At 29.1% G+C, this 12651-nt stretch overlaps 3 protein-coding genes across 3 annotated transcripts; all 3 read left to right on the top strand.

Annotated features, from left to right (window-relative positions):
- Positions 1–305: 305 nt before the first annotated feature.
- Phum_PHUM086930 (GTP-binding nuclear protein RAN1, putative) lies at positions 306–1526 on the top strand (the record flags this gene model as incomplete). The annotated part of the gene is made up of 5 exons (XM_002423764.1): positions 306–320; positions 505–709; positions 782–963; positions 1050–1193; positions 1416–1526. 5 exons carry the CDS (start codon positions 306–308, stop codon positions 1524–1526), a joined length of 657 nt encoding a protein of 218 aa, XP_002423809.1.
- Positions 1527–2934: 1408 nt separating this feature from the next.
- Phum_PHUM086940 (orf protein, putative) lies at positions 2935–3762 on the top strand (the record flags this gene model as incomplete). The annotated part of the gene is made up of 4 exons (XM_002423765.1): positions 2935–3018; positions 3106–3297; positions 3372–3528; positions 3611–3762. The coding sequence occupies 4 exons, from the start codon at positions 2935–2937 to the stop codon at positions 3760–3762; spliced, it is 585 nt and encodes a 194-aa protein (XP_002423810.1).
- Positions 3763–8266: 4504 nt separating this feature from the next.
- Phum_PHUM086950 (uncharacterized protein) lies at positions 8267–8839 on the top strand (the record flags this gene model as incomplete). Its single annotated transcript, XM_002423766.1, has 2 exons — positions 8267–8357; positions 8703–8839. 2 exons carry the CDS (start codon positions 8267–8269, stop codon positions 8837–8839), a joined length of 228 nt encoding a protein of 75 aa, XP_002423811.1.
- Between the last annotated feature and the right edge of the window lie 3812 nt (positions 8840–12651).

Consider the following 12651-nt stretch of genomic DNA (forward strand, 5'->3'; position numbering starts at 1 on the left):
TGGTGATGATGATGATGAAAAAGAAGATGGCGGAGGCGGTTGCAACGACGACGGAATCGTTTTAACTTCCGATTCGAAAACGGGAATAACGAAAGAATCGGAGGATGAGAAATTCATTTCGAGAGAAACCGGAAACGTGAAAGAGGAAATGAAGAAAACGTTTGGGGGAAAAAAAAAAGAAGAAGAAGAGGAAGCGGAAATATCATCGGTTGTTTTACGAGAGGAAAAAGAAAAGAAAAAAAGTCGAAGCTCCGCCATTTAATTTCGGACAAAACGATGATGATAATAATAAAAACGATGAAAAAATGAAAAAAATCCCGGTAAGATTTAAGAGGAATTTTTGCTGTAGTTTACGCGTCTTTTATTTATTTTTTTGCGCTGGTTCATCATCGCCTTTTGCTTCTTCTTCTTCGTGCATTCGTTTGTATCGCGATATGAAAAACGTCGAACGTTTCATCGTTATTATTATCATTATTGTCACTTGCGGTTTTTTGTGTGTCGTAGGCACCCGTCGAAGGTCAAAGAGAGCATTTATACAAGATTTTAGTCGTCGGGGAATTGGGTACCGGTAAAACGTCCATAATAAAAAGATACGTCCATCAATTTTTCAGTCAACATTATCGCGCGACCATAGGAGTGGATTTCGCATTGAAAGTTCTCAATTGGGATTCAAATACGATAATAAGGCTTCAATTATGGGATATTGCAGGTTGGTATATACGTTCCCGAAATCCCGAAATCCCGATAAGTATTTTATTTCATTTTTTTTTTTTTGTTTTAGGTCAGGAAAGGTTTGGAAACATGACGAGAGTTTATTATAAGGAAGCCGTGGGAGCTTTCATAGTTTTCGACGTGACGAGAAGCGCGACGTTCGATGCCGTCGTCAAATGGAAAGAAGATTTGGATTCGAAAGTTCAATTGAGCGATGGTAGTCCTATACCTTGCATATTGCTAGCGAATAAGGTAAAAACGTTTTTTTCTTTCTCTCTTTTGATGTAAAAAAATTTTTTACCTAATATCCCGAACATCTTTTTTTTTTTTTGTTTCAGTGCGATCAACCGAAAGAAGGTTTAGTCAATAATAAAAACAAAATGGATGAATATTGTAAGGAAAAGGGATTTTCAACGTGGTACGAAACTTCAGCGAAAGAAAATATAAACATAGAAGAAGCATCGAGATCTTTAGTCAATAAGGTAATAAACTATGTGGATTCACGTGACCCCGAATCCACAGCCTTCTGTCAGGAGAGATCACGTACCGAAAAACATATTTTTCCAATTGGAAAAGTTTTTAATCGAAAGGGATTTTTTTATAAATGGGGATTATCTCTTTCTCTCTAATCTCTTTCTGGTGCCACTGATTAAAAAAATTTGTTTTTTCGTCGTCCGAACGATTAGTATTATTATTTTTTTTAGATTCTTCAAAACGATAAAATGATGGAATCCGGAGATCAATCGAAAGACATGGATAAATTCGTTTTGGATTGGAGATCGGAAAAAGGAAATGGAAAATCATGTTGGTGTTGACACCGAAGAGAAGGCGAAATCGAAATCAAAACGGATGAAACGTTTGCCGGATCCTTGTAAATTCGTTCCTAAAAAAAAAAAAAAAAGAAAAAGAAAAAACATTTAAGGAAGTGCGCGTACCAATAATAATAATAATAATAATTTGGAAGAAACGGAGGAAAAACGGAAAAAATGGCGGGAAAACAATCAATCAACCGACCAACAGTAAAAAGAAAATTTGTCGTGTCCGTTTCCGTTTCCGTTGTTTTTTTTGGCGGGTTCGCTAGAGGGAGTGTGGAATATAGGTGGGGGTGGGGGAAATTTTTTAATTGAATTTTCTACGTTTTAGTTGGAAATTTAGTAAAAAAAAAAAAAAAAAAATCGGGTGCTTACGTCACGTTCGTAAATGAAATTAAAAAAGACAAAACGATTATGTAACGGAAAAGTCTGAGTGGTGGAACAAATTAAAATGAATAATAATAATAATAATAAGATTTTTTTATTTAAATATTAATTAATTTATGCGTAAAAAAAAAAAAAAAAAAAAAAATTTTTGTTATTGCTGTTGCTGTTGTTTTTATAAATAAATTAATAAATAATGATATAATTATAATTTGTATATATATATATTTAAATAAAAAAATGGTCGATAAATCGGATTTAATATTACGTAATAAATAATAAATTGGGGGGGGGGCGCTCATCGCACGTGTCTCGCACGATCACACGTGTATTTTTTTTTTTGCAACGAAAATGTAAAGAAAAAAAAGTAAAATTCGATTTACCACCGCTGCGACACTATGACGTCACCCGAATAAAAACTACATGTAAAAAAAAAAAAAGGGAATAAAATATGATAAGTTATTATTAATTTATTTGGGAAATTCGAAAGAAAAAAAATGGCGCGAAAAATTTATCGTTCTCATGGCGTGTAATTAATTTTTTTTTTTTTTTCTGCTGGAACTTCTCTTCCTCCTGCTGCTGCTGCTCTTACTCTTGCTCCTGCTGCTCCTGTTCCTGCTGTTGCTGTTGCTGTTACAGACGATGATAATTAAAGAGATAAACGTTAAATAAATAATTTATTAAAGTTAAACGATTAATTGTATAAAAAAAAAAAAAAATCTCGAAGGCTTTGATGATCGACGTCATAGATGAATAATCAAATGAAAATTTTTAATTATATATATATTTTTTTTGTTATATTATTATTATTATTATTACCACGAATATAATGTAGTTGTCGCGAAAAGGAAAACAAATATTATTATTATATTATTATTTATTTATTATTAAGTCATCGATTTGTTATTATAATTATTATTATCGATATAAAACGACATTGTTTGTAAATAATAATAATAATAATAATTATTGTAATATCGATGGATATATATATATATTTATAATAAAATATTAGTTTTAAGATAAAATGTATCGAAACGCATTACAAAAAGGATTTTTAACCGTTTTATACGCAGGAGGATCAAATCCATTAAGAATATGGGATTGTTTGGTAAAAAAGAAAAAACTGGAAAAAATTTTTTTTTTTTTAATTATTAATTTTCCATTGGATTAATTATTGTTTTCAATTAATTAAAAGGTCATGAACGGTCACGTTAAAAGAGTAACGGATGAAGATGTTAGAACGTTAGTTTTGGAAATAAGAGGTACCAATGTTGCCACCTGTTACATATTTTCTCCGATTCAACCGAAACAAGTACTCGGTATAACTCTACCATTTTTCGTTATGGTTATAAAAAATTTAAAAAAATATTTTTCATTTGAAATACAGGTGAGTAAGATGATGGAATAAGTTTTTGAATGATTGATTGATTGATTGATTGATTGATTGATTGATTATTGTAGATTTTAGACGATAGGGATATGAGAAGAAGATTTAGAGTGAGTAATTTTCAAACGAGTACAAAAGTGAGACCATTTGGTACGACAATGCCGATCGGTTTAAATCCAGGATGGAATCAAATACAATTTAATTTAGCAGATTTTACTAAAAGAGCTTATGGTGATGATTACCGGAAATGCTATGAAATTTTCCTCGTTATTAATAATAATAATAATATCGACGTCATTTCCTTTCGTTTTAGATTCGACGTACGTCGAAACTCAAAGACTTCAAATTCATGCTAATTGTAGAATAAGAAGAATTTATTTTTGCGACAAATTATATCCGGATGATCAACTTCCGACAGAATATAGATTACTTTATCCACGTGTAGAAGAAAAGAAAAAGAAGTGAGTGAGATAAAAATATGGGTAATAGCTAAAACCGGAAAAAAATTTTAACGGTTTTTTTTCTTTAAATATAGGAAAGAAGGTGAAATGAAAAATGTTAGAGATGAAGTTCCACCGCCTTCTGAAGTCGATTACGAATACGAGGTTTGTTAGGTTTTCGATTTGAAAGTGAATAAAATAAAATAATAATAATAATGATAAATTTTATATGTTATTAGCAAGAAGAAATGGAAGAAAATGGAGAAAGTGAAATGCAAGCGGAAGGACAAATGGAAATCGGTGAACTTCCACCTCCGGCCGGAGAAGATGTAATTAAATAATTATTATTATTATTATTAGTCGTGTGATGTTTGTGACATTGGGTAACGTTTTTTTTTTTTTGTTAAAAAGGATCAAATACAAGAAGGTCCTCTCGAAGAAGCAATCGAAGAAGCTGTCGCATCAATTGATGAAGGTGGTGAAAAAGAAACGACGGAAACGGGTGGCGGTGGTCAGGTAGAAGAAAACGTTGATGCGGATTCAACGTTGAAACAGGAACCAGCAGAATCGGAAGTTAAACAAGATGATAACGATACGGGTGGTACTCCTGTCGTTGAAGAATCACATTCTGCCGAAGAATCATCCGTCGAATAAAGATACAAGATAAGATAATAATACTTAGAAAAAAAAATTTATATATTTTTTTTATAGATAATTTTATATAATGATAATAAAAAAAAAAAAAAAAATTCGAAACGGTGATAAAAAAAAAAAAATTTTTCTTCTTACACGACGCGCGAATCGATTAATCGAACGAGATTTTTTTCGAGAATGAAAAAATTTAATTAATTAATTAATTAAAAATTCGACGTAAAAAAAAAAATTCACAATTTCGAAATTTTTTTTTTTTTTCTTTTTTTTTTCGGTTGTGGTTGTTGTTGTTGTTGTGCACGATAAAAAAAGGAGCAGAAGAAAAAATATTCGAGTGGCGTCAAAATCGGTTTGTTTTTGTTTGTTTCATTGACTTGCGCTTTTCAATACAAAACTTTTAGTAACGGTTTACGAAAAAACGGAAAAAAAGGTTTTTGCGTATAAGAGTTGAAAGCGTTAAAAACGGTTGTGGGGGGAAAAAAAAAAAAAAAAAAAAAAAAATTGTCGATTCTCGATCATTCGAGAATAAGTTTTCGATATATACGGTTGGTGGATTAGAATTACCTCGTGCGTTTATTATTATTATTATTATTATTATTATTTAATTATCGTTATTTATTTCATCCCCCTTTTTTTTTTAAATTAATTAAATTATTATTTTTCTTTTTAAGAAATTTTTTGCCATCGATTCAGGTCGATTTTATTTTTTATCGCGATAATAATAATAATAATTGGAATATTCTATCTCTCTTTCCCTCTCTCTCTCTCTCTCTCTCTCACGTAAATTTATTTGTTAATTTTTTTCTTATTATTATTATAAATTTTTGTTTGTTTAATAAAAAGGAAGGAAGAAAAAGGTGCCGAAAAAAGAATTAAAATCGAGTGAATAATAATAATAATAATCGTTTTTTTTTGTAATCGATAATTAATCGATAAATAATCGATTAATCGATACATCGAATTTTTACGATTTTATTATTATATAAAACGTACGTGAAAAAAAAAAGTAAAAAAAAAGTAAAAAAAGTAAAAGAAAAAACGATTTTTACATAAATTTTTTTGTTTGCTTGTTTGTTTGTTGTGCTGCTGCTGTTGTTGCTCCTGCTCCTGCTGTTGGTGTTGGGATTGTTTGTTAAAAAATCAGGAAAAAAAGAAACGACAGGTAAGTAGAATGAGTAATGTAATAATAATAATAATTTTTTTTTACGGTTTTTTTTTTTAAATCGATTAATTAACAATCGAATAAATGATTATGAAATTTTTTTGTTAAAAAAAAAGTCACGACGAAACAATTTACGGGAAGTAAAGGTCAAAGGTCAACATAGAAAAAAAAAAAAAATTACGAAAAAAAATAAAAATCGCGGTCGATTCGCGGTTAATTTAATTTAATTCTGATAAATTTTAAATTTATTACCCCGCACGTCTCTTCGGGGATATAATGTTCGGGTATCTTCGTAATTTAATTTTTCGTCTCCTCTATTTCATAACCGATCATTTACGAAGTTTGAAAGAAAACCGATATTAATTACGATGATTGATCGATTGATAAGTAACGTTATATTACGTATTCGCGTTACGCGTCGGACGCCATTTTTTTTTTTTTTTCGCGTAAAAAAAAACGTTAATTTATTAACGAATTCGCGTCAAAAAAAGAGGGAAAAAATGTCTGATTCTAAGAAATCTTTTTAAAAAAAAACCTTTTTATTTAATTAATTATTTCTTTGTGAAAGTGAAAAAATAGAAAATTAATCAATTACAAACCGCAATTCAATTTGACAGGTTTTTTTTTTTTTAATTTATCGATTGATCGATTGATTCTTTCTCTCTCTCTCTCTCTCTCTTTCGGGAAAAAAAGAACATAATATTAAATAAATAATTAATCCGACAGCGGTACTAGTTTTAAGTGAAAGGAAACGAACGAATAATAATAATAATAAATGGATTTTTCTTTACAAAGGAAAAATCTTTTCAATTTGTAAAAACTCTATGAATAATAAATTTTTTTTAAAAAAACTTTATCCTCCACCACCTCCTCCCTCCCCCGAGCTCCCTCTCACGTTCACGCCCACGCCCTTTCCTTCCCTCCCCTCCCTCCAAAATTTCATATACTTTCTTTTGCCCTTTTTTTTTTTTTAAAAAACGAATCGGAAAATTATAAATAAATAAAAAGAAATTAAATTCATTATTATTATTATTATTATTTAATGATAGATGTAATCAATGAATGATTGAATGAATGAATGAATGGATTTTAATGAAATATAATAACGTGGGGGGTGGGTGGGAGAGGAAGAACGAAAAGGAAGAGAAAGAGAACGAAAGGGAAAAAAAAGAAATTTTTTTTTCCATAGATGATGAAAATATCAAAAAAGATTTTCTTCTGCTTTTGTTTATCTCCCATCATCATCATCATCATCATCATCACCACCGCCTTCTTTTTAAAACTTTTTCTCGAAATTCGAAAAAAAAAAAAACAAATTTTTTATTACATTACGCCTTAAAAATGAAAGTTAGACTTTTTGTCGTACAATTTTTTTAAAAAATCCAATTTTGAAATTTTTTTTTCTTTTTTATTTTATTCGACAGTATCAATTTTTTTGCTGCTGTTGCTGCTGCTGCTGTTGTTGTTGTTCCCTAAAGGGTTTGAATTTGACAAGGATAAAAAACTTTTAAACTTTTTTTTTCGGGGGGGGAGGGAGAGAGGGAGGGGGGGATGAAATGACGTAATAAAAATAAATGCGTATGACAAGTTTTTAGAAAATTATTTTCTAAAACCGCTGTCGATTTTTTTTTTTTTTGCTGTTGATGTCCGACCCTCCCTTTTATTTTTTTCGTACTAGAAAATTCTATCGTTTTGTTATTTTATTTGTTTTAACAAAAGTAAAAGTTATTAAAAATATATTTACAAAGAAATAGTAACCATTAACCTCGTTATTATTATGTTTGTTACACACAAAAAACGTTTAAAAAAATGAAAAGGTTTAGACAAAACGGAAAAGTGGGAGGGGTGGCGTGGGGGAAAAGGTGAGAGAAAAATATGGAAAGTCGTAAAAAAAAAAAAAAAAATTAACGATGGTAGAGAAAAAAAAAAAAAAGGTTTGCAATTTTAAATGGGTTTAAAACGTGTCACGTTGTCACGTTCGCAAAAAAAAAAAAATGGCGTAAAGTTTTTTTTTTTTTTTTTTTTTAAATTATAAAATTATTTTGCAAATCAAAAAAAAAAAAAAAAGTTTACGCCTTTAAATCGTGGATGAGAAAAAAAAAAAATGTCCGAGAGAGAAAGAGAGAGAGAGTGAAAGAGAGGCTGAAAAAGTATGCAAAATAGATAGAGGGAAAGTGTAAAGGAAAAAGTGCTGAGAGAGAAAGAGAGAGAGAGAGGTTGTATAAAAGAGGCAAAGAAATTATTTAAAATGGAAAGAAAGAGAGATAGATAGATAGATAGAGAGAGAGAGAGAGAGAGAGAGAGAGAGAGAGAGATAGAAAGAGAGAAATCCTATTATCAACAGATGAAAAAAAGGTTTAATGTAAATCAAATTCACACAAAAAAAGAAAAAAAAATTTCAAGTCTCGTATTTTCCCCTCCCTTCACCTCCCCTCCCACGATTCATCCTTTCCCCCCATTAAAAGACCGTCAGCAGAAAACCTTTTTCAAATTTTTAAAACGAGGAAAAACTTTTCTTTTCCTGAAAAAATTCATTCGCCCCTCCTTCCCCCCCTCAAATCGCACTCCTAATCAAAAAAATTTTTTTTTTTCACGATTTCCTCTATTCCCCTCCCTTTTCTCCCCTTCTCCCTCCCGCCTCCTACCTTGAAAAACGTATCGAATTTTTAATTAATATTATCATTATCATTATCATTAAATTTTCTTTTTTCCAGGGATGCAAGGAGAAATATTTTACCGGGGAACCATCGTATTAATATTTGCAACACTCGTCGCAGCTTCTTTTCTCGACACGTATGGAGAAAATGGTAACCAACCAAAAAAAAAAATTTTTTTGTATTCGAAACGCAAACCCCCGCCCCCCCCAAAAAAAAAAAAAAAACAAAAAATCTCAAATCTCTGTCACCTGTTGCATTAAAATCCCAGAAAAACAAAATGTCGAGAGGGATGGGAATTGGGAAGATAGGAGGGAAGAGGGAAAGGGGGAAGATCGTTGGGGATGGCGAAAAATTACAAAAAACCAACAAAAAATTATATACATTTATCCGCCATTTTTAATTCGAGTAATTTAAATCGATATCGATCGATATATCGAAAAATTTACTTATCGAATTTACTTTTTTTTCTTTTTTTTTTTTTTATTTGTATTTCAGATGATGGAATGGAAGATGAACTGGAAGATTATACCGATAACGCGTTTGAAAAACTTATTCAACAAGCTCAAGAAAAGTATGTTGACGTCATAAAATTATTATTATTATTATTATTTATTATCATTTACGACGAATAATTTATTTTTATTTTTATTTTCTACCGGTAAAACGCGTCGTGGTTTTTTTGTAACTAAATAATTTAAAATCTTGTTTTAAAAAAAAAAAAAACGGTTGGAGAAAAATGGCGGCGGCGATAATTGATAATAAATTATACGTATTTAATAATAATAATAATAATACGTGCATTTAAATAATTTACAAACGAACAAACCTGTTATTTTATTATTATTATTTTTTTATGAATTCGACTCCTGCCACGATTTCGAAATTTTTTTTTTCCATTTCCCATTTCCGTTCGATAAAAAAAAAAAAAAACGTATTCGATTTCATTACGTTGAGTTTGAATTAATTTTATAACGGAGCCTCCACGATAACTTTTTTTTTTTTTTTTTTTTGTAATCCCAAAACGAATAATAATTAGTTATCTAGGAGGCTGCGTAGGTGTTCGAAATGACGTCACGCACGAAAATTTTTTTTTTTTTCCCCTTTAATTTTTTCCCCCTAACGCGAATTCGTTCGTTAAGATTTCAAAAAAAAATTTTTTTTCTTAGTTCCACGACGATTAAATAAAAAATTCTGGAGTCGAATTTAAAAAAGAAATAACAGTTTTTATTTTTATTTTTAAACGTTAATAATAATAATAATAATAATAATAATGGGAAAACTCTCAACCGTGACGTAATAGAGTTAATTAACTTTTTTTTTTTTTAAGTAATAACTCGCGTTTATCTTATTTTTGCAGGACAAATTTTTTTTATTTTCCTACGTTCGTCGTCTGCTACGATTCGTTTCGATTTTTATTTTATTTTTTTTTATTTCTTTACGATTTGAAAATCCCTCATTAAATTCAAATATCCGGGTTATAAAAAAAAAAAGAGTCGACGTAATTCGATTAACGACAATTTAAACTTGTTAGAAAAAAAAAGGAAAAGGAAACAAAACATTAAATTAAAAAATTCATTACGGTATAATTATTATTATTACCAATAAATAAATAAATGGAATGGATTAAAAATGGGAGGGGGGGGGAAATTTTAAATTTTTATTTCGTTTAATTTTCCCGTAATCGGAAAATCGCGAAATTCTTAAACGATTTATCATTCGATGATAATAATAATAATGAAAATTTCGATCTTTGTTATCGGAAAATTTCAATTATATATATATCGAATGGAAAAAAAAAAACTTTAAACGTGTTTAATTTCTCTATGCCCTTTTCCCTTTCCCTTTGTCTCTCTCTCTCTCTTTTATTCCCTCTTTTTCTTTTTCTTTCATTCATTATTTCTGATATCTTTCTTTCATTCCTTCTCTCTCTCTCTCTCTCTTTCCCTTTCTCACTCTCATTTTTTCTCACTCTTTCCATTTCCCACTTTCATGCTTTCTCACTCTCTCTCTTTTTCTATCTCTTTCATTCCTACTCTCTCTCTCTCTCTCTCTTTCTTTCTTTTTCTCTCTTTTTCTTTCTGTCTTTTTCTCTTTCATTCATTCTTTCTCACTGTTTTTCTTTTCCTCTCATTCTCTCTCTGTCTCTCACTCCCATTCATTTTATCATTCTTTCTTTCTTTCTCACTCTTTCCCTTTCTTTTCTCTTTTCAATTTTAAAAAAAATGGAAGAAGAAGAAACGTTCCAGTGTGTGTGTGTGTGTGTTAATAATGATTTTTTAACAAAAAAATTTTTTGTATTGCGAATAATTGCGCATTTTATATCACAAAAAAAAATTTTAATTGCTCCAATTATTTTTTCCTAAATAATAATAATAATAATAATGATGATGATGATGTTAATTATTATAATAACGATAATAATAATAATTCTATTTTTTGACTATAAAACACTTTTGAATAACAAAAAAAATTTTTTTTTTTTTTTTTTCATTTTTCTCAACGTTTGAGAAATTTATTAAATTAATATTATTATTATTATTATTATTATTATTATTATTATTATTATTATTAGTAATTAAATACTTAATAACCAAAATTAATTCGAAAAAGAAACAATAATAATTACCGATATTATCGTCATCATCATTATTATTAATATTAATACTAATAATTTAAGCTTGGAAAAAAAAAAAATTATTTTCCTATCGAAAATTTTCGAGAAAAAATTACAAATTAATAATAATAATAATAAATGATGATGATGATTTATTAGCAGGTCGGAAAATCGGAACTGATAAGAAAATTTTCTTTTTTTTTCGTTATCATAAAATAAAAATTATTATTATTATTGTTGTTGTTATTATTATTACTGTTATTATTATTATTATCATTATTATTATTATTATTATTATTATTATTATTATTATTATTATCATTATTATTATTATTATTATTGTTATTAATTTCAGGCGAGCTTCGAGGATTTACACGCCGATGAGGTAAGAAAATTCTTATTTATTATTAATTCTATGTAATCACGTGACGTAAAACGAAGAAACCACCCAAAGCACCCCTTTCCCTTTCTTCACCCCCTTCCCCCTCCCTCCATTTCCTTCTTCTTCCCTCTCCCTCTCGTTCCCCTCGCAATCAATCACTCGTCAATTCATCCGAATCCTCCTTTTTCGTTTTTTTTTTTTTTTTTAATTTCCTTTATTAATTCTGGAAAAATTTGTAATTTTTTTTTTTTTTTTCTAAAGCGAACAACGACGTAAAATGAAAAAAAAAATGGCGTGGAAAATTTTGCCTGGAGAAATTATAAATAGGATGTGAAAATGAAAGGAAAGATTTTTTTTTTTTTTATTTATTTCGTACCTGGAAAAGGTGTGTGTGTGTGCTTGGAAAAGGATTTACAACGTTTTATTTTCCAGTATTGTTTTTAATCTTAAAGTTTTTCCATAAATTATTAACGAACACAAACATCCAACAAACAAACAAACGATAATAATAATAATAATAATAAAAGGTTTTTCTACAATTAAATAAATTTTGAGGTTTTTATAGAAAATTTATTTTTCTGACGTTTTAAACAACAAATTGGAAAATAAATTTTCAAATACGTCACTTATAAACATGACGTCATACATTTATATATTATTTAAAAATTTCCCTGGAAAATTTTTTAACTGGAGTCTGTCAAAATTTTCGTTTGTTTTGTTTGTCAAAAAAAAAAAAAATTTAAATTCCAAGTGAATGAATTTAATAAATAAATAAATAGATAAAACGATTCCAATTTGAATTTGAATTTTTCTTTTCGAAATCGAATAAAAACTAAAAAAACAGCGGAAATGCGGGGGGAAGGGGGGGGGGGAAAAGAAGAAAAATTAAAATTAAAAGGAAAAAAGCTCTCTTCCCTTCCCTCCCCTCCTCACCCCCCCTCAATCTTGAAACTTAAACTTTTTCTCTTACTTGAAATTTTCTCCTCGACTCTTTTCTTTTCCTTTTTTTTTTGTGGAAAAATTTAAGAATGTGGGGGGGTACGGGGGCGGGAACGGGGGGAGAGAGAGAGGGAAGAGATGTGGGGGGTAGAGGGAAAGGGGAACGATTTTGAAAAATTAAAGGGAAAAAAAAAGAGAAAACCAAAAGAAAACATAAACTTGTTACAGAAAAAAAAAATTAAAATCCGTTAAACGTACGTATATCCTTCTACTACTGCCACGTCTTTTTTTTCCTATTTCTTTTTTTTTTTTTCTAGTCTGCGAATAAATTATTATTGTTATTATTATTATTATCACATCACAATGCGAATAAATAAATAAAAATAAAATCCTTTCTGCTCTAATTAAAATTAAGACATCTTCTTCCACGAATAATCCCCCCCCCCCGTTTGTTTGTTTGTTCGTTTCCTTTTTTCTTTTTTTTTTAGTTTTAATCCTAACCTTTAACC

This window comes from Pediculus humanus, genomic scaffold (assembly GCF_000006295.1).
Source record: "Pediculus humanus corporis 1103172107436 genomic scaffold, whole genome shotgun sequence".
NCBI classification, from domain to species: Eukaryota; Metazoa; Arthropoda; class Insecta; order Psocodea; family Pediculidae; genus Pediculus; species Pediculus humanus.